This window comes from Centroberyx gerrardi, chromosome 23 (genome assembly GCF_048128805.1).
Source record: "Centroberyx gerrardi isolate f3 chromosome 23, fCenGer3.hap1.cur.20231027, whole genome shotgun sequence".
Classification (NCBI taxonomy): domain Eukaryota; kingdom Metazoa; phylum Chordata; class Actinopteri; order Beryciformes; family Berycidae; genus Centroberyx; species Centroberyx gerrardi.
The window spans coordinates 8248549-8270361 of record NC_136019.1 but is presented as its reverse complement, the minus strand read 5'-3'; the positions used below and the strand labels follow the sequence as shown (position 1 = coordinate 8270361).

The 21813-nt window shown below is 43.9% G+C and overlaps 2 protein-coding genes across 2 annotated transcripts in view; one reads left to right on the top strand and one right to left on the bottom strand.

Annotated features, from left to right (window-relative positions):
- The window catches only part of mfap3l (microfibril associated protein 3 like), a 63756-nt gene extending 53990 nt beyond the window's left edge, over positions 1-9766 (top strand). Inside the window, exons 2-4 of the mRNA XM_071918046.2 lie at positions 1403-1533; positions 2896-3310; positions 7609-9766. Of these exons, the coding sequence (XP_071774147.2) occupies positions 2989-3310; positions 7609-8540 (1254 nt within the window). The 5' untranslated portion in view covers positions 1403-1533; positions 2896-2988 and the 3' untranslated portion in view covers positions 8541-9766. The remainder of the gene's footprint in view (positions 1-1402; positions 1534-2895; positions 3311-7608) is intronic.
- A 5049-nt stretch (positions 9767-14815) lies between these two features.
- Positions 14816-21813, bottom strand: part of LOC139926335 (H(+)/Cl(-) exchange transporter 3) — a 28577-nt gene continuing 21579 nt past the window's right edge. Inside the window, exons 12-13 of the mRNA XM_071918035.2 lie at positions 20719-20935; positions 14816-15019 (exon numbers count right to left, since the gene is read on the bottom strand). Coding sequence (XP_071774136.1) covers positions 14929-15019; positions 20719-20935 — 308 coding nt within the window. The 3' untranslated portion in view covers positions 14816-14928. The remainder of the gene's footprint in view (positions 15020-20718; positions 20936-21813) is intronic.

Sequence of the window (21813 nt, the reverse complement as noted above, 5' to 3'; positions counted from 1 at the left end):
ACACAGTTACTTGGATGCCTGGCTGTTTGCTACATACCCAATTTCTTCATCTCATCTAATGTTTTCGAAATTTTAAAGCCAAAATTGATCGTAATCACTTTTTGATTGCTTTGAGAAGAATGCAGTGTTTTTAATGCCAAAGGGTTTAGAGACAGAACACACAGGCCTGCATGTGTGTGCACAAATTAAAACACACACACACTCTCCTGAATATCCACACTTTCTATTCTGAGAGGTAGTGTTATTGACAGAGTTATTGACTGTTTGCAGAGGACTTATAGAGTGTCTATGTCTGACTTTTACTGTGGCTCCAAGGTCAGTCAATAACCCTGCAGTTACCAGGACAGAGGGCTTGGTCTATATTTAGGGATGTACTCCAGGATTTCACTTTTGGAAGCACAATTCCCATTCATTTCTAATGGGAGATTGCTGTTTTCTAGCGTTTCTTCCTGCTTTTTGTGTCCTCTGATTATATCCCTGCATATTTGCCTCTGTCACCCACAACACTACAGTCTGCTTGGAGGCTTTTCCACAGGGGGAAACCTTTTATTGTTAATTGATAATAAATGCAAAATGAAATCTGTTTCGGTCACGGTCCATTACCTGTCACTCCATTATCATGTCTTAATGCAATGCATGAAAGAGTCCACTGCACCACAAAATGAATCGCCCTTACACTTAGCCTTTATGTGTATGAGGTTTCCAAGCCTATCGCTCTTTCTGCACGGACCCGGCTCATGACTTCCTAAGAACCAGGATGCAGAAAAATACAAAATAACTATCTGAAATAGAGAAAACCTTAAATGTACCATAGTATAGTTCAACATTCCCTGTTTTTTTTTTTCATGTGAAACACTCCCAAATAGATATGCATTAGACCACAGACCCCAATTTGATAATATTTTGACCCATGTACCCCTTCAGACTTTAAGAAATTCCATAACTTTCTATAGTTACTGTATTACTGTAAGTCTCTGTATGTAGGTTGAGGGAAGCCTATGCTAAAAAATAAAGCATCCTTATGTATTCTGTCACTGTGTTAATTGATAGAGAATGAAATTAAACCAGCCCTTATTTGGTGAGGACCACCTGAAACCCCCTCAAATACCCCTGAGGGTCCCCACGCCCCATTTCGGGAACCACTTGTGTAGCTTACATGCATAGTGCTAACATAACTATTTTAGAATGAGATCACGTTTATTACCATTAAATCATTTGCCCATTACCAATTAGGTTAACAACCACATAGAGAAGCATTTGCGCCTGCCTTAGATATTTTGTACATTCACGTTATCCGACTGACAGTCAATGCAACACAGGCAACTCGGCGATGTTGCCACCCAGTCTATCAGAGGCTAGTTGTTGGACGGTTGCATACATAGCGGACGACCAGCGGTTGCAGGATGGAGACGTCGGAGAAATAGCAGCGGGATCGTATAAATAATGCAGCTGGCGAAAAGCGTCGACTCCGGTGTTTCTCGTTAACGGGATTACGATATAAACGTCTGAGTTTAAACGGCGGAGAATCATGGTGTGAGTATGAAAGTCGGAGTTTATCATTGGGGGGGGATTGCGGGATCTACTAGCTTAGCCGACGTCTAGCTAGCGTCGACGCTAGCTTTTTTTGCTAGAACATCGAGTTCGGGCAGCAAGGTATTAACGTTACATTTCTCGGTTTTAATTCCGTATTTTACACACGCTGTACTATCGACAATGGCTAACGTTACGTTACTGCGGAAATATTAACTCTTAACTGTAGCTACACTTGAAATGCTCCTTTGTTTTTTGTGTGTTAATGTTTGTTAGAAATCACTGGTAAACGGTTTGTAGGGCTACGATGCCTAGAACGTCCCGTGATAGAAAAATCTCCTTCCAGGATTTAGCCGGGTCTCAAGCCTTTGTTTTCTATTGCTTACACGGCAGCATTTGAGTTGGTGAACATTTGACAGCATCCTCGTAGGACATTAAATTATACACTATCGAGACGTTAGCCCATACACGAGGGTTATGGTTTGTAAACTGAAAAACACAGTAGGTGCAAGTATCATCTAAAGGCATTAACGTTATGCCACGAAGTCGTCCAGTTCCAGGGAGTAGACGCAGCCACCCAGCTCCGTTATTCTGTAGCTGGGGTGGTCTTTGTTATTTCCTCATCAATCGAGTCTATACGTGCCGCTAACTAGGAGCAGGATGTAATAAGCTATGTAATACACTGCTGTTGACCTTTTAGTAAGCGGACATAACCTTAGCAGGGTGTCTGCAGGTCCATAAAAAGCCTTAAAATGTGTTAAATTGAATCAGCTAAAAAAGGTGTTAAAATACGACTAACCGGTTATTTCGTCTGAATTACGGTTTCAAAGGTTTTAAAAATGTTTGTTTGCTTGGTGTACGAGTTTTCTCAGCGCTCAAACCGGTTCTGCAGACCTACAGTATATCTTCTTAGATGATTTAGTGGTTGTTTACTTTCCAGCTTTATTTTATTGCGAATTTGGTCTTGAATGTTATTTAACCGCTATTATAACGGTCGTAAAACGTATTAACTTTGACTTGCTGAAACCGTAGTCACAGTGCTAAGGTTTTGTAACGCTACCTATGAATGGAAATGAATTTGATCAGTCTATGTTTGTTTAAATGCATACATGCCATTTGCCAGCGTGGCTTTCATCGCTGCCTATAGGCTTACTATGGATGTTGTGTTTGCATATAGTCCAAACAAAAGCTGTTTTTCACGAGTGGGAGTTGAATAATCACCTGCCAGATAGTAAAAAAAAACAGCCACCTTATCAGTTTGTTCCAGCTGCTGAGCATCAAGTCCTAAGCAGGCACATTTTGTTTTGCCTTGCTCTATCACTGTCTACCAATTAATATGTGCCAATCAATTTTTCTTGTTTCCAGTGAGATGTTTCAAGCCGAACAGCTGAATACCAAATTGCCTTCCACCACCTCTGTCAAGAGATAGCCAGTCTGCAGGATGAAGACCCAGGCGGAATGACAAACTCTCTTCCCCCTCGGGTGACACACCGACAGTCGCAGAAAATGCATCGGGCCGGCGGATACGCTTTTCGGATCCTTGTGTCCCTTATCGCCGTTCACACCGCCGGGGCCTTATCGGTGGATACGGATGGAAACCACACGGGGAACGGCACCGTGACAGATGGCGGATTTGTCCCCGCTGCGTTCACAAAAGTGAGCCAGATAATTGCCCGGGAGGGGAACTGTGCGCTGATTGATTGCAATGTCACCGGAGACCCGTTCCCCAATGTACAGTGGTTCAACTCCCATGGAGACCGCCTGGACACCGAGGCGAGCGGTGAGATAAACCTCATTGGATGTGATGATGTTACTTAAAACTCTTGTTGTCTTCTTCAGCAGCACTGCCAGGCACTCATTAATAATTTTATCAGCAGCAAATGCAGAAGGGTGTCACATTTGTTTGTAATTACCATGGATCAGAAAATCCATTTGCCAGCACCAAAATGCTTGATTTAGTGTGTAAACAGTTTGTAGTTAACGCCCCGACTTGTTTTAGTCTCATGAAAGTCAACAGCTGTTATCCAGAGCAACTTCCAGTGAGTGAGCAGGTTCGGTGCCTTGCTCAAGGACACTTCCACATGGAAATTGATAGAGGCAGCATTGACTGTTGCTGGAACTGATCCTGCGACCTTCTGGTTACAGGATAGGTCCTGAAGAATATACACACTGCTGAACATGAGAGAAGAGTCATGTTCACAAAGTCATAGAAAAGAAATATAGCCTATTATTCTATTTGTCGTTACAGGTGCTCCAAATATAAAGTGCATTACGTCCAAACCCGTCACAGTATATGGAAACAATGTACAAACAATGCACACATACACGCCTAATGTCAACTGGCCTCAGTCACATGGGGCGCCAACATGAACCACAGGAAGTGGCATGTGTCATGTGTCTATAATTGGGTAAGAAGAACAAAACTCTTGAAGCTGCAGTCAGAAACTCAGGGTGTTTATAGATGAGGAACAACAGCTTTCGACTCTTCTGGTTAGGGACAGTTTCTCTGGATGAAAATGATCCTCGATCGACTTTATGAATACAGTTACAGTTCTCATGTATGTATCTGCTCTCCCACCGTGAAGGGAGTTTCCATCTAGACTAGAGGTCACGCTCGGCCGCTGATGGCATTACAGTTATGTTGATTGGCATTATTACTAGGAAATAGAGATGGCTATTGGCGAAGATGCAACACCAACAGAGAATGTCATGTAAACAAAGGAATTAACCCTCCAGCATATCACAGAGAATATAATTAGGACATGATGTTGACAATAAGTCAGGCCGAGCCAGTTCATTTTATAGACTGGGGACTGGAGTTCAGAGATCTTGTCTGATGATGTTACTGAGGGAACACAGTACAATGTGCATGCGCATTAAATTGGTAGCCTGGGTGGATATTAATGGGAGTGAACAGGATAGATTTGTATTGGCTTTCTCACTCTAAACAAGCAAGAAAAGAAGAGTGAAAGGAAGAGATCGGAAATCCAAATGGTTTTAGTACAGGCTGTTGTGCTAAAATGTTTTTCTTTGGATAGTTAATCGCAATAAAACATGATTTTCTAATTTTCTTGCTGTGGTGCCAGACTGGTGCCATAATAAATTCAGAGGAAACACTGTGGTACTGCACTCATTTTTACTGGCCTCGCTACGAGACTGAAAGAAAGAGCTAGTTGTCGGCTTCATTTGCATTCAGCGCGGCCCTCTTGTACGTTTTCAACATTGAGATTCACCTGCGATCCCTCAGAAGGAATGCAGACTGCAGTGTTTTTTGGCGCTGGTGTGAGCCGACCTGTTGAAACCTGCCGTCAAGAAAGGAGAGGCAGCGTAGTTATTATGACCGACGAACCCATGACGGCATCGGCACCATCTGAGAGCTTTTCCCTTGGGTTAGACAGACGGATATAATTAAAAAGGGGAGTAGAGTTTCACAAGCAATGGTTACTGTGAATCCCTATTAAACTGTGTTACTGCTGGGTTTCTTCTACTCCTCGCTGCTGCAGATGTCTGTCTCTTTAAATTTCACCACTACTGAGGTTCCTCGGCGTCTTTTTATATTAACATGCACCAGCAAACACACACACACACACTCCCTCACTCACTCTACTCTCCACACCCTTCACACACATGTAGTACTGGGCAACACATCAGTCGCACGACACTTCAATCACAAGGCCAGGGAAGGAAGGAGGGGGGATGGAGGAGGAGGAGGAGGTGGTAAAATTAGAAATCTTGGCTCTCGCATTGAAAAAAGGCGGATGGGTGGATTTGTTGTCGGCCAGGATACACTTCCTCTGCCCATTCATCTTTTCCAGCAGATATCACTCTGTTGAAGATGCATGCCGTTGAGGGGGCAGACATGTCTCACCCAGGTTTCTCTCTCTCTCTCTCTCTCTCTGTCTCTCTCTCTCAGCATTTCCTCAGCCGGATGCAGATTTAGCCTCTCGCGATTTCTGTCCATCCTTCCTCCCACACAGATAGGCCGGAGAATAGCTAAGGAGGATCTGGAGCAGTGGTGGAGTGGTAGTTGAAGAGTAGGACTGCATTATATCGGCGAAAAAAAAAAAATATCCTATTGTGATGTGATTTGCAGTTCCTTTGACCACAACTTTTTTTCTCCATGAATTTGCAGCTGCTTTTTACAGCAATTGGAAAAAAAATAGGGGTGAGAAATGAAATGCTAATGTTTAGGATTTTCTCGATTTGGATGAGAAATGCTCCAACATGCATGTTGATTTGCAGGCCAGGGGTTCTACACAGCATCTAAACATTGCAATAGGAGGCAATCTGAAATACATTTCCCTCAGCCAATGTGATTTGGAAAATGCAGTAGTCAGTATTGCAATTTTGCTTGTTTTTTTTAATTAATTTTGCAGCCTCATTAAAGTAGCTGATACACATGAAAAAGTGGGTATACTGTGATCCCACCCTCTTCATATTTCAGAGGGAATTGGATAGTTGGCTAGTTTGGTAATCTCATAATACTCAGAAAAAGAGGTGGATAGAGTCTGTATATACCTGTGTATACTCTTGACAACACCACTAGTTTTGAGAGGGAGAAATTATGGCTGGATTTACAAAACAGCAATAAGATCTATTCTTGTGATTACAACCTAAGCACAAATTCAAGAAAGGTTATATCTTGATCACACAGGATTTGGAAACACCCTCTCCCCACTGAATCGTGTCATCTCCCGCATCTTCCTCCTCTACTCGATTAAATTCACTCCCATCAAAAAAATCCCCTCTACCTCTCTCCTTGGCTCCGATTTTCATTACTTTTTTAGCACTTCTTGAAATTAAAATCAGTCTACTGTTGCACCCACTGGATAAGAACGAATTAAATAAAATGAAAACATGATTTTTTGCTTCCTGTGTATTATAGCTGAATTCTACGATAGCATCTGATCCATCGTCTGACATCAAAATATTGCATTTGCTAAAATTTGCTGATGAATAAGTAGGACTGCCGATTTGTTAGATACCTGAAGTTGCCCTCCAACACGCCTGCACGCATGTGTACCTCACTCTGCTTGCTTAACACATTTAAATAGATTTGCTTCTGTTTTGGTTAGTGGCGTTTCAAACCTCGCCGCCGCACAGCGTGGAGCTTCCAGATGGGGCGCAGCCACGCCACCTGTTTAAATATTGAAGACATGGCAGGAATAATAAGGTCACTGCCTGTTCCCCAGACTTAACTCCCAAACCCAGATGAAAACCATGTTCTATTTTACCTTTGAAAACCAGCTATTAGGCTTATCCTTCCATTTAACTGACGTGTGCATCTGTAAAATCTAATAAGTAGTAAAATCTATCTGATAGCAAAGGCTTAAGAACACATACTGAACACACCAGCGTTACATTTCAGAGCTGATGATTGTCCTTAACTGTCTTGCAGCACTAAGGAATTGTATCATCCACTGGAACCACTGCTACATTAATAAATTGCAGCTTGGCTTTAGAGGCACTTGTTCTCTTTTTTTATTGATTTTTTATGAATCACAGCTGTGTGCCAAAACATAATGTGTTTTCACGAGTTGTCTGATTCCATAAATAAAGTGAGTTATAGCCTTTAGGTGCAGAAGTACAGCGTAAGCAAGTTTGGGTAGAAACGAAGGCCCAGAAAGCAGCAAATAAAACAGCTGCACTACAGTAAGTACTGCAGAGAGCTCGTTTCCCTCTGGAATCGCACGACCGCACAGGAGAGAAATGAAGCATGATGGGTATGGGTATGACCTTTGACTCTCAGTAGGTCACTTAGTAGGCAGGCTGCATAATAAGTGGGTCATGTGCTATCAGTGAATTAACCTCACCATGTTATTAAAGGCAAGTCAACAAGCTACAGTTGTTTACCCAACAGCCATCATGGCTGATGGATTACTAAGTTATAATATTTCCACAGTTTTAGCAGACAAATTTAGAGAACATCCAAACAATGGCTGGTTTCCTGCCAAAGTTGCCAGTAGCAGAGACAAATTTACCAGCTGTAACCAAAATTTACAAGCATCTGGCTGGTGGCTTGTTAATTTTGCCATATTCATAACGCCTCTCTCTGTCGATCTCTCTCTCTCTCTGTAGATAAGTGGTGGCTGCTGGAGAACGGCGTCCTCAACATCACCAGCATCGAGTTCGCCGACCGCGGCAAGTACACCTGCATGGCGTCCAACGTGCACGGCAGCTCCAACTGCACGGTGACGCTGCGCGTGGTCTTCACCAACGGCGACATGGGCGTCTACTACATGGTGGTCTGCCTGGTCACCTTCACCATCATCATGGCCCTCAACGTCACGCGCCTCTGCATGATGAGCAGCCACCTGAAGAAGACGGAGAAAGCCATCAACGAGTTCTTCCGCACCGAGGGCGCCGAGAAGCTGCAGAAGGCCTTCGAGATCGCCAAGCGCATCCCCATCATCACCTCGGCCAAGACGCTGGAGCTGGCCAAGGTGACGCAGTTCAAGACCATGGAGTTCGCGCGGTACATCGAGGAGCTGGCCCGCAGCATCCCGCTGCCGCCGCTCATCATGAACTGCCGCACCTTCATGGAGGAGATCCTGGAGGTGGTGGGGGTGGAGGAGATGAGGCACACCTTCGTCCGACAGGCGCCGGAGGGCCACCGCGACACGGGGGGCAGGGTCGCCTCGATCGCGGCGGGGGACGTCTTCACCATCCTGCAGGAGAGGGAGCGAGAGAGAGAGAGAGGGAGGGAGAGGGAGCGCAGCGAATCCCCCGCCGCCGACTCAGACAACTCCTCGCTTCACGAGCAGCCGCAGCACATCGCCATCCAGGTGTCGGTCCACCCCCCGCTGGCCGCCGGAGGGTACTGCAGCATAGAGGCCCCGCCCCCGCCAGAAACCACGCCCTCCTCCCCCCCGCCGCTGGCCCCCCTTCACCTGGAGGAGGAGCCTGAGAGTGTCGAGAATGTCGAACAGGCGGAGGCGGAGGCGGAGCCAGAGCCGGCGGCGACCGATAAGAGTCCTCCGTGCCAGGTCTTTTATGAGAGCCATGTGTAACGAAGAGCTAGGTAAACAACGACTGATCAGCAAGCAAACAAACAGACAAACACCTGGAGTAAGGATGGATTATCCTGCTATGCATTTCCACTTGAAGAAAACAAAAGGTCAAGAATAAGTTTTCATTTCTCGGTTTGGAATGGAACAATCACGTTTTTATTTATCTTTTCTGAGCGGATCTCTTACAACCTTTCCTTCGTAGGGTTTATTGTACGGAGAACAAATCATTAGGTTTTTAGACACTGAAGCGTCATTTCTCATTCTTATAGACTTTCACGTTTGAATGTACATGGGCGGGGTAATCATTATTATACTAATGTAATAAGCGAAGAATTGTAAAGGGCCATTTTATCTGTTGAGATTTTCATAGCGCAGACTATTATTTAATGAGTTACTTCACTTCTTTGGGAAAAAATGGTTTTACAACGATGTTTTTAGTTTCTTACAGTACTAGGGTTTATATGACTAACTCCAGAAATCTGCCTCAAGCTGGTCTTCATGCCATTTCCAGACCATGAAAGCTAAGCCACCTTTGTTCGCTCAAGACTTCACACTCAGCTACTGTTACAGCCAATCCGCTGTTATTGTACAATGTTCTGCTTAACCTAAAGATGCATGCTGGACTGAAAAAAAAGCCTGATTTGAAAGTACGTACTATGGTCAAAAGATTTCATGATTGTAAGACCTATCTTTACAAAAAAAAACAAAAAAAACAAAACAAGTAAGCCAGGTAAACCTCTATGTTTCCTCATTGGGTCAAACAAACATCATAGCCACTATTGCCCATATAGTTTATTACCATTTCCTTTAAAAATAGAGTATTATTATATTATTACCCATTGTGGTGTGATTTTGTTTCCTGCACAGCTAGTTTAAGCATTTTTTTCTTATCTTTTTTTCACATTATTATCCTTAAAGTAGAAGATTTGCCTCTTATTTTCTTCCACCATTTTTAAGTTCCTTATATTTTCATTTTCTTAACCCGATCCTGGCCTCTACTTGCTTTTACAGCACAGTGCATTTCTGCTGCATGTGAAAGAGGAGAGAGATGTATTTTGAGATTTGTCTCTTAAAGGACTAAAGGACTTTTTCTTCCTCTGCTTGGCTAACGGTCCAGTCGGTGTTTGGCTCGGAGAGAAACTGGACGTTGTTCTGCTTTAAATGGTGCTCTTGAGATGCCTCTTTTTTTTGTAGTGGAATAAAAAAAAAAAGGAACTGCTGTGTAACCATGGTTTCCACGGTTTGTTTTCGTCTCGCACACACTCCTCAGCATCGGGCGCGAAAACGCCATTTGGTGGGCGCTTTTTACCCAAAATGCCTTACGAATGAAACCTCCAACCCTGCCACTCTCTATACATTGAGCTATATTCTGTATTTTTTATTTTTATATAACAAGCTCTGCTGTACTGACGCTCATTTCTGTCTGTTTCACCCTCTTTTCCCCCTTCGTTCTCTGACAGACGGCTGAAGGCAACTAATTTTGACGCTGGATCCATTTCTCCGATCCAATCCCCCCTCCCTCCCCCTTCTGTCACATGAGAGGGTGACAGATTCGTTGCCATGGCGACCGCGGTCACTACGAACTACGAGCTCAGCTTACATCAGCAACTCGTTCCTTCACAAGAAAAGCGGAGTCTTGAAAATATCCTTGAAAGTTTGTGGATTTGAGAAGAATTACAATAAGACCTTTTAACGTTTTAAGTATGAATGGATCGCCTTGAAAGTACTTGATTTTAAAAAACAGCTAAATACAGCAACCAAATTCGTCAATATGCTTCAGCTCTCTGTCATCAGATCAATACTTTACATCCTCAGGAAAGCCCTGATGGATATTTGTGTTGATATTGAACAGTTGTAAATTGATTTCACCAGGATTTCTTGCCAAGATCATGATGTCTTATGATGTCTTTTGACCGAAATCATGTCTTACTCCAAAGCATGCCAACTTTGGATCCTTAAATTCCCTTGAAAGTCATTGAAAAGTCCTTGAAGTCAATGTCCCAAGTGAGTGTGGGAACCCTGTTTTACTGTATTTCTACTGTTTTTCACTCACACACACTATAAGGCATCAGCCAAGCAGACAGAGGCTTACACTGAAGAAGGCAAGTGAATGAAAAACAAGGCTGAGGTTGATGACTGACAGGCATGAATGATAAATGTACTGTAATGGGACACGAGGGGAAGAGCGAGGACTGTGTGTGTGTGTGTGTGTGTGTGTGTGTGTATGTGTGTGTTAGAGGACAGACAGAGAGCAGTCAGACTCTTTCAGCTAACTTCTATTCGCTCTGCCTTTGTACTACCTCCAAACTCTCATGGGACTCTTTACAAAGGCCGGTTTGTGTTTAGGAAACTGGCTGCCAGAGAAATTCCCACCCTCACCCCACCACCCACCCCCCCCTCTCTCCTAATCCACGCCCACCCGTGGGTGCCAACAGCAAAGCCTCTTTAAAGCTCACAGGATGATCCAGACACTACTGTGCTGGATTTTTCACTGGAACAAAACGAGTAAGTCTGAACTTGTGATGCACATCCGGACTATTATTTGACCACAGGATGAGCTTAATGGTCCTGAAAATAAAAACTAGAACAAGAAAAGCATTTGGGAAAAAAAAAAGAAGAAATTTGGGAAATATTGAAAATATAAGAAAATATAGTTCCTCAGTTGTGATGTACATAATGATTTTATGTAGTTAGACCCACTGTCATTTCACATATTAACTGACTGTTATTAGCCTGCATCTTTTTCAACACTGACCAAAATCTTCAAATCCTGCCAAGAAATGAATGTGAAGAAAAAGAATGAAACTCTAAATTTAAAATGTATAGGAACTAGGGCTGCACAATTAATAGTAATAATAAAAAAAAGAAAATCGCAATATGAACTACTTCAATTTCCAAATTCCGAGAGGCTGCAATTATTTTCGGCTGCAGAAAATGGATCCTAAACATGGTGTCTGGTGCTGAGCCCAGTTTCTGACCTTATAAACAAAACTTTCATTGTATTCAAATGCATCAAATATTAAGCAACAGCTCTGTTTCTTGTTTGCTGAAAAATTTTAAATATTGAAAAATCTGTGTCTGTATACTGTATTGCAACTGATATCACAATAATCAGCAAAATAATCACAATATTGATTATTTATGTGCAATATGATTATTAACCCTGAGCGAGGACCGAGCTGTCAGTCATGGAAGGAAAACAGAAAGCATCAACACACCCACCGCAACTTTAATGTTTTTTAATTTAAAACAAAATTTAATCTTTACATATTTTGTTTTAAATGTACAATCAAACAATGTAATCATACATAAAATTCTTCATAATAATGCACAACTCTAATAACACTACCCATAAATTAAAAAAAAAAAAAAAAAAAAAAAAAGGAAAAACATCGAGATCAGTATGAAATACAATGTTAGGCAACACCAGCGGTTAACAGAGACGACGTCACTCTGCTGACCCACAGCAGGACAGTCACTGCAATGGAAAGAAAGAGGACACAGAACCAACCCAACCTCCCTCTCTCTCTCTCTCTTTCTCTCTCACACACACACACACTCGTCTGCTCTCACTCTGCAGGTAAGGTGCTACTGTTTGTCCCTGCTCCCCCCCCCCCCCCCCGCCCAATTCTCCACCCTTTCCCCCTCTCATTTCCCTCCACACACATCAAACAGTTGGCAAATGCATTTAGATAAAATTTACAGCAGAGTTACACGTGACACACGTACGACCGACCAACGCCGTGCTGCGGAGAAGGATGGAGAATTGAAGCGCAGAGTGCACGATGTTATCATGGAAACCTAATAAGAGGACAAAGAGGGAGGGAGAGGAGGGGTGGTGGAGGAGGGGTGGGGACTATTTTGACGAGCGCACAAGCGGGGTGACCGCTGCTTCCTGCCTGGCTGTGGAACAAAAAGGCTGGAAAGTCTGAAAAGCCCAAATCCGCTGCCAGGCCCGCTCGGTAGATGTGGCAGGACTGGATGGGCTTAATCAAGAGCAGTGTGCAGATTTGTTTTTATACCGATCCAATCCATGTCCGATCTACACATGAGGCTGGGGCAGCTGGGGTGAACAGTATCTGAAAATAACTGATAAGTGTTTGTTTTAACCTGCTTGGAGCTTGAAGAGTGGGGATCAGGTTTGTTAGAAAGCTGATACTATCATAAGAAAGCATTAAAGTACATATCATCTTTTAAATCACTTCTTATACCTCAATCGCTTTTATAGACTTTGCTTTTATGTAGTAGCCTTTTATTAGTGTTTGACCTCCTTTTATGACTCATATTTCTTGTTTTTATTGCTTTTGCTGTTGATTTTAAGTGTTTTATCTTTTGCAAAGCGCTTTGTAAATTAATTTTGAAAAGTGGTATATAAACAAAGATTGTTTTATTATTATATTGTATCTGAAAGTCAAACTTACTGACAACTTACTGAACACCATCTGAATTATCTGATGCAACAACTTCCAACGTACACAGTTCAGGTCAAAACAAACACAAACAATTATTTGCAAACACTATTTGATCAAAGTGTGATGTGGACAAAGTGCCAGATAGATAAAATACTTCTTTACATTTTGTAATATTTTGTTTTTCAATGTCTTTGCTCGGACGTCAGCTTTGTGGAGTGAATTTTTTGTCTGAAATTCATGTAAATGTGAATTAGGTTCATGCTTTGAAAAGATGAATGGAGTGTTGACTACAAGTTACACATCATGAATAACGCTGGTTGGGGCTCAGAGGGAAGATGATTGGCCTGTCACTGACTTTGAGAAACTGAGGGTGAATATGACACCCGACAAACAATAGCTGTTGTTTGAAAACACAGGACAGATTTCCCACAGACCCGGACAGACACAGCTTCAGCGAAAAAACAAAACAAAGAGAAAGTAAAGTCTTTGAACACACAGTCACTGTGCAGAATCACCATCGTCTCTCCTCCTCTACAGCTTCCACAGACTCACTTAAAACAGTGCAGATTTCCAGTCTTGTTTTGTTTCAAGCTGTAAAAAGTTACTTGATTATAGCAAGATCAATACTCTAAAAGTAGTAGCAATAGTAATAGTTTGAGAAGAAAAAGGAAAATTGTGTTTTTGTTTTTTTTCCTGTAACAGAGTACACAGAAGAACTCAACCTTGACGGTTTTTCCTTTTTTTTTTTTTTTTTTTTCTCTACACACTCCGCCCACCTTCACTGAGCGGAGGGGAGTCGCTAGGTGCCTGTCTTCATCTGACACACGCGCACACACACACACACACACACACGCACACACACACAGTCATACTGCTCAACTTGGCTCAGAAATGAACACACACACACACTCACAAAGGTCTTCTACTTGCATTCACTTTTTTCCTTCAGAAAGGGAACATTTTAACATTTTTGTTCTCGAGTTACAGTACCCATCTAGCTCCCTCTCCCTCTCTCTCCCTCTCTCTCCCTCTCTCTCTCTCTCTCTCTCTCACACACACACACACACACACACACTCACACGTTAAAGCCATCTCATTTGGACTGACTTGCACCTAGGGAGCAGCCGTCTGCCATGACGCGCTCATGAGATGCTGCCATGTTTGGGGAGGGGCGGGTGCTTCGTCCTCCGAGTTCCCATGGTAACCTGGCTGGAATGTAGAGGCGCTAGGGACGGACACACACACATGCACACACACACACACACACACATATTTCACAGGTAAACAATGCTTTTGGAAGGATGGACGGGTTACATGTGGGTGAGGAAGTTTTAACCGGGAGCCCGGCGGGGTCTGAAGGTCCCTCCTCGCATCCCGGCGGATCATTCTGACCTTTGACCCCAGCCAGGCAAAGTCCACCGCAACCCGGCGCCAACGGGACGAAACAAGGGTGAGGCGCATGAAGAGTGCAAACGTGTGTGTGTGTCTTTACAGGTAAGGGAGATTCATTTCGGGATGTGTGTGTAAGTGTGTGTGTGTTTGCACAAGAGAAAGCATGCTTGTATGTGACGTCTGCGAGTGCAAAAGTGTGAGAGTGTACGAGTAGGCGTGTGTGTGTGTGTGTGTGTGTGTGTGTGTGTTAAAAGTGCATTCCTCGTGTGTGTGCCTTCAGCCCCGTGACTTCCTTGTGTCCTCAGCAGCAAACGATTAGTAACGGAGTCTCTCATCATTGTCTTTGTGCCTCCCGCGGCCGGCAGGGGGCGCCGCTCCTCTCCGAGTCTCTGAGTCTCTGGGGGGGCGCAGTCAGTCCGCTTAGTGTTTGGGAGGCGAGGTTAAGGGGTCTACAGAGTTGAGATAGGGTGGGTGGGGGTGGGGGTCCGGATGTCAGAGATTGGAGCCGTCCAGAAGGCGCACCTCCTCCTCCTCCTCTTCCTCGCTGCCGCCGCCCCCCGCCCGGCGCTCCGGGAAGGAGCAGACTAGTTGAACATGATGGACTCGGGATCTTGGTTTGCCATTTGAGCCATGTGGCGAAGGATATCTTTTTTTGTGATAATGCCAAGGAGCCGCCTGCAGGGGGAGACAAAGGGGAGAGAGAGAGAGAGGAGGAGGAGGAGGGGAAGAAAATGAGAGAAAAGGAGGAGAAAGAGAGATGTAGTCAGTGGAAAGGTGCTGGTAGTTTGCTGTTGGGGTGAGGGAGAGAAAACGACGTCATCTTTTTGTTGGCAAGCACGGCAGAAATATTTTGTTCAGAAGAAGAACAGAGGAATCCAAGTTTTAGAATTACATTACACTACATGATTTCAATTTGATAAAATATGCTAAAAAGCCCAAAATAACTTAATAAAACATGTCATTCTACGCTGAAGGTGAGCCGAACCTGAAGGCAACACATCAACATCTCAAAAGGAGCCGTGACAGAAGCCGTGCCAACAAAAACATGAGTCCCTGAGGAAGCAAAAGACAGGAGAAGAAGAAGGAGAGGGGGGGGGTGAGTAACGAAGGGAGAGTAGTAGTGAGGGAACGTAAGCGCGTCAAAAACGACACCCTACTGCCCCATTTGCACGCCGGGTGCCGGGCTGACTCCGTTTCGGCGCACGCCTCGGGGAGCAGGGTGTCATTTGAGACGCCGCCTCGCCGGTTCTCATTAAGAGAGAGAGATCAGTCCAGAAGCCCGGTGAGAAGAGAGAGCCGGATCCTACGGGAGACAGGAAGCAGTGTGAAGGCAGAACCTCGGAGAAGGGGAGAAGGAGGAGAAATCGCCGTCATGGGAGTCAGAAATCATCCAAGAGGAAGGATGAGGGGACAGTATCGCCACAGCTGGTCCAGGGACGGGAACTTTTTATTTCCAGGATGTCCCACTAAGAGATTATTGTTCTTCTGCTTTTGTTTTCCTGCTTTTTTTGTGTTCCTGATCACATCGCAGCCAGAATTGGTGAAGCAACCCATGGGCAGTGTGAGTTAGCAACATCAAACCCATGAGAAGTCAAGAATACTCTCGTCCAAATCAAATGAAATTAACACAAATGATACATAGCGCTACAAAACTATTTCATCAAATGGACATAAACAACTGGAACAAAGACGGAAAAACAGAGAGTGCTACAAAAATGATGAAAAGTGTCAAAACATTTTTTAAAAAGAGTGTGCTCATTGGTTTGGGGTAACTGAATGAAACAAAGGTCCAAGGCCCGTAAAAATAAAGGCTTATTAAAGTTTCTCAAAGAAGAGAGTGCCTTGGATATAAACAACTCTTTTAAGACGAAAGAAAAACAAACATCATGAGCAGACTGCTGTGAGAAATCTCTGACCAGCCATGATGACACTGTCCCTTCCTTGGTTTTCCCTCTAGGACGGTGTGACTAAGACCAGGACAATCAAGATCCAGTTTGTGACACTTGTGACAGAATCGTCTCCTCCTCCTCCTCCTCCTCTTCTCCTAGTACAGGACACCTCCTCTACCTTACCGACCCAAGCCAACAAGCCTGGGTCTGACTTGATAACATGTCAGGAGTCCAGAGTATTCCTGCTGATTCAAGAGCACAGCGCATCGTTTCAGTAAAGATAGATCATAAAAAATGGGTTTGATTACGCAAACATTTGGAAATCACTACATACAAATACTCGTGCTCTTGAATCCAGCTGTGAATATAGTTTGAGGTCAGGTGAAGAGAAGCATCTGAAGACTTAGGGGAGCAAAGTGAGCGAAAAGGAGTGGTGAGGAGAAGCTGTCCGTCTGCTACAGAGCCAAAACAGTGCAGAACTGGGTCCAAACAGCGCTGTCATCTTACTGAAGAGACTCGGCTGTGCTTTATTTAATGCTGTCTGGACTGGATTCACGTCCGGCGACACACAGGGAGTTCATATTTTGGTAACTATGCCATCAGCTCTGTTTGAACCCTAGAAGACGAATAAAGTTGCACCTAAAACAAACCACATTTGAACCCAGGTCTGGGTGGGAAGGGTTCTTGTGGCCTGCAGGAGAGGCTGGGGTTAGTGCTACAGCTACTGAGCAGCAGGAGGCAGGAAACGTCGGTGACGGGCCACACAGACCGGCCCCGGCTTCCCAAGGGCAGCTGACATCTACGGTCGTCTTTGTGCCTTTTTTTGCAAGCCAGCGAGACAAAGACGATCATAGTGCTGAGATACTTTTGGGATACCAGGCTCAGATCAGATTACATCAGAGGGCTGCGGGTTGTGGAGGGGGGGGTCAGGGGTCAAGGGTCAGGGGTCAGGGGGCAGTGTTCCCTCCCAGTCAGTGAGGTCCAGTCCTGTGCCATGGAAGAGTCCGCAGGTTTTCATTCCAGACAAACACGACACCAGCTAATGACTGGCACCTTCAACTAGAGAGGGAGGAACTAATTAGTGGAAATTAGCGGATGTAGTGTTTGGTTGGAACAAAGTGTCTGCAGGTTTCAGAGAGCCGATTTAAGAGTTTTCAAGACATTATTAATGCTACCTGGAATTGAGTTTAAAAACCAAATTTAAAAAAACTAAGCTGGCAAAAACAGCCTATTTCTGTTTGAACATGGCTAATGAAAGTCCTGAACCAATAAATGGGTAGTATTAGAAAAAGGACACCAGGAAATTAATTGTTAAGCGACCAATTGTCCAGTTGTGCTTAGTAAAGCAGATACAATGCATATTGTACAGCTAACCTTGTTCTGTATTAATCTAAGTGTGGACATGCAGGGTAAAGAAACCTGTCACTTCATGGTGAAACATAATAAGACCCCTTATAAATATATTTAAGACATTTTAATACTTTTTTCAGGAAAATTCCACTCTCATATATCATTAATCTGTGATGTGCATTCCAGGAGTTATTTTGTGATGAAGTGTTGTAATTTACTTTTTTGTTGTATCCACTTTCCCTCAAGCTGCCTTGTCTACTTCTACTTCAGTTGGTGATTTCCTACATTTCCCAGAATGCCTTTCGACAACCCCCAGAGAACAGGCCTGAACTTGAAAAAGAAGAAAATACACCACCAAAAAACAAAATGGACCCAGGAATGCAAAGTACACCTGTTTTTTTTAACAAGTATTTCAGGGTGGATTTTTCCTTTAAGGTTTGAACTAATTTAGCTAATGTATTGTCAGACCTTTTCAGACTTTTTAAGGATCCACAGATACTCTGTGGAGTGAAATCCTGCAGACTCTTCCACGGCAGCGGACCGGACACCGCCGGCTCAGAGTAACACTGGGGGGAGAGGAGGGAGGTGACGGAGGACAGGAGTGTAAGGGACTGGTTAATGCTTCATCAAGGGAATATTACCACCACACACTAACTAGTTAGGCCACTACAGCACTACTGGCACCAATCAACACAACAACATCACTCCACCACAGCGCTCACTATCACTACAGATGATTGACTGCCATGGAGGTAGTTGAAGGGAGGGGTAGTGGGAATGAAGGATATCACTATAAAGTTGCTATCTTCTCCCTCCCTTCCCCTCCCCGAAAAAATTACCAATACCACCCCCACCTCCCCCTAAAAAAGCCCCAACTATGATCCGCTTCCCCAAGGCGGCTAGCTACTCGCCAAGTGGTTGTTAAGGCGACGGTGCTACGAGTCGGGTCAGATGTCATCAATCTGTGGAGACCCAGGGCGAAACGGTCGGGGTGCGAGAGGGGAGGGATTACAAAACAAAACAAAAAAAGAGGAAAAAGCAGTTGTTAATTGAGGTAGAAAATAAGGAGGGGGGGTAAATTTTCCAAATAAAACGACTAACTACTGTTGCTGAGGGGAAGATGAGTACAGCGTGAAACACACAGGCACAACAGGCATGGTTACATGACTGTAGGGGGATAGGGATAATGGAGTAATAAGATAATAAATACTAAGAAATGATACTTATTCTTGAATCTCTGATCTATATATATTCAGAATTCAGACGAAACACACACAATTAAGGTATGTACTTTCTAGAAATACTAAAATATGACAACTACACAGAGAATATGAAGATATAGCTTAATTAATGAATGTCTAATCAAGGTACTAGCATGAGGCAGCTAACACGCTACTAAGCAGAGCTAATTACAGATGCACTTGGATGGGGATGGGTTGCAAAGCTGCAGTCAGGGAATCTACCAGACTAGAGCGATAAATGTGACAGTTCCCATGCGGGTCCAACGTTACAGGACCCGCATCTGCCTGTTAACAGACAAGAAAGCTTTCATATATACGATGACTCCAAAACTGCCATAGCTGCCATAGCGATGAAGATGGAAGTGAGAAAATGTTGCTCTGTGGATGTTTTCTCTACGATGAAGACTCCATTAGAAGTGAATCCACACCAAACCAGCCCACAAACAAGAGTGCTTGCAGTAAGTGAAACAAGAAGAAGAAGAGGGAGGCTTAACGTTTAGCCGGGAACTGTCAATAGTTTTTCACACCAAGTTTCATGCATCCCTCCTAAGAGGCGGAGCCTATGAGACAGGTGTGGAAGGGGGAGGGGTCATGTGGGTAAAGGGGGCGGGGCTAGTCACCAGGGGCTCCGAGTGCTGCTTGAGCTCCTCCAGATGCTCTAATATATTCTTCTTAGTGATGATGCCCAACACAATCCTGCAACACACACTCGTTACTCGGCAACAGCCCAAAACAACAAAAAACAAAAACAACAGAGAAAGAGAGACAGAGAGACAGAGAGAGAGACAGAGCAGCACAAAGCATACATAACAGGGATAACTTAAAACATTAAACAGCTTAACTCAATGTTGACATAAAATAAAACTCAATTTTACTGAAAATAATGTCACCACAGCAACAATAAAACGTAATGCAAATGTTAAAAACTTAATAAAACTTAATGCACATTAATTTTAAGAGTCTTACTTGTAAGTGATATGAAGTATAGTAAGTAACTCATCTAATAAACAATCATGCTTGCAATTATGTGTGAGGTCTGTACCATTTTATGGATATTATGGAAATGTAAATTAAATCAAATGTGGGGTAAAAAAAAAAAAAGTGAATCAACATAAAGATGTAAATAAAAACAAATATATAAATATAAAAAATGAAAATAACAACATATAGACTGCTGCACATCTCTTCTCTACTGATTATCACAGCAAATCTTGAAAGAAGAGCTTCTCAGCTGATGTGTGTGATTACTCCTGTAATGCCTACATCACACCAGCAGGTGTCTCTCTGCTACACTTGGGTCTGGAAACTAGACTAGACGTCCCGAGTGAAACCATGACAACTTCCAACACGAGACAGTCATCATTTCTTTCCACTAACTGTAAAACGAACAACACTTGCCTTGTTCTTAATTAATACTGCATGATGTGAAAAATCATAATCTGAACGGGGGAAAAAACTGAAAGACTACAGTTTTCTTCCTCGACAAGCTCCTTTTCACTCCATTTCAGAACAGACATCAACTGGCCTTAGTGTTACGCGCCATTATTTTAATTTCTCCGACAGAATACCTGTTATGCAGTTGCAGCAGTTCATTCTCTACTGCTGAAGAAACCTGTTATTGTTCAGCAGTAGGATGGAGGTGAGTGCAGCGCAGCAGTTAGGCCAGGCCATGCAGATTACGGGGGTAAAACCAGGGATCTGAGAGGCCATGCAACACCGGGGTGTGTACATGTGTTGGTGTTCTGTGTTGACTTCAGACATGTTAGTCAACAGTAAGAACGAGGGAAAGGAGGACTGAGGGAAGCGGAAGGATTCGCCTTCTCTTCCTCCAGTGCTCCTTCCTTCCTTCCTCCACAGTTTTCCCGCCCCGACCCCGCTTCCGTTCCCTGCTTACCCGTTGTGAGTGACGAGGCACTGGCGCAGCCCCAGCTTTCTGAAGATGTCCACCACAATCTCCATGGGGGTGTGGTCCGTGACGGTGAAGGGGCTCATGTCCAGGATGGAGCGCAGCTTGAGGGGCCGGGGGCTGTCGGCCGGCAGGGTGGGGGCATGCTGGGTGAAGTACACCCTGGAGTTCAGCATGATGCCTTCCTGCTTGCGACGTGCATTCTCTGTTGGGAGAGGAATGGAAGTGGGTGGGGTGGGGGTTGAGAGACAAAAAGAGAGAGAGAGAGAGAGAGAGAGAGAGAGAGAGAGTAGGCAGAGGGAAAGCATTATCAGCGACATCCTTTTGTAAGAGTCATGTACTAATCCACTTTAGTGGGCACCTTGGTACTTTATAGGGACAAAGGCATGGCAAGGAAAAGATGCCAGTCAGCAGAGAAGGTGCCAAGGATATTATTGAGACAGAAAAGGGCAACTGATGTCAACATAACAATCCATGATGGCTGCAGAGAAAAGGAGATAAAGACCAAGGTCCAGACTCACTACGTTTGTGTTATGAGGGCAATTTGTGCATTTTCTTGTGCCTGAGTTGCTAAGAAATGTATACAAATTAAGTTGTGGCACAAGCAAACCATCGAAAAGAGCACTGCACAAGTAAATAGCCCCCTTCATCACCGTTTGCAAGCACAAATTGCACCCTTGAGCTTTAAGACTAATAAACCAAGGCTAGCACCCCAGGGCCCTAACGTGCCCTTTATAATTGTAGCGGTGTCTGATCTGATTTCAGACTCTAGGACTTAATATCCTCTCCCTTGCTTACCGGACTTTCTGGCGGTGCTGCCTGCATCTAGCTGCCATTCTGAACGGCCAACTGATCTGTTTGTGCAAAGTCTTTAGGGCTTTAAAAGGATTTTATATGTGCTACAATGATTTTGGGGAGTCGGTGTTGTGATCTCAATTTGCCTGGCCTTGCCTACAAATGACTATTATGTGGGGAAAATAATGAAATGTACATAGAATTTGCATATGCATGATCATGAAAGGCGTAAAGAGGCTTTACTTTTTGACCAGTGATATTAGGCACTGAATAGCATTCTGATTTGGT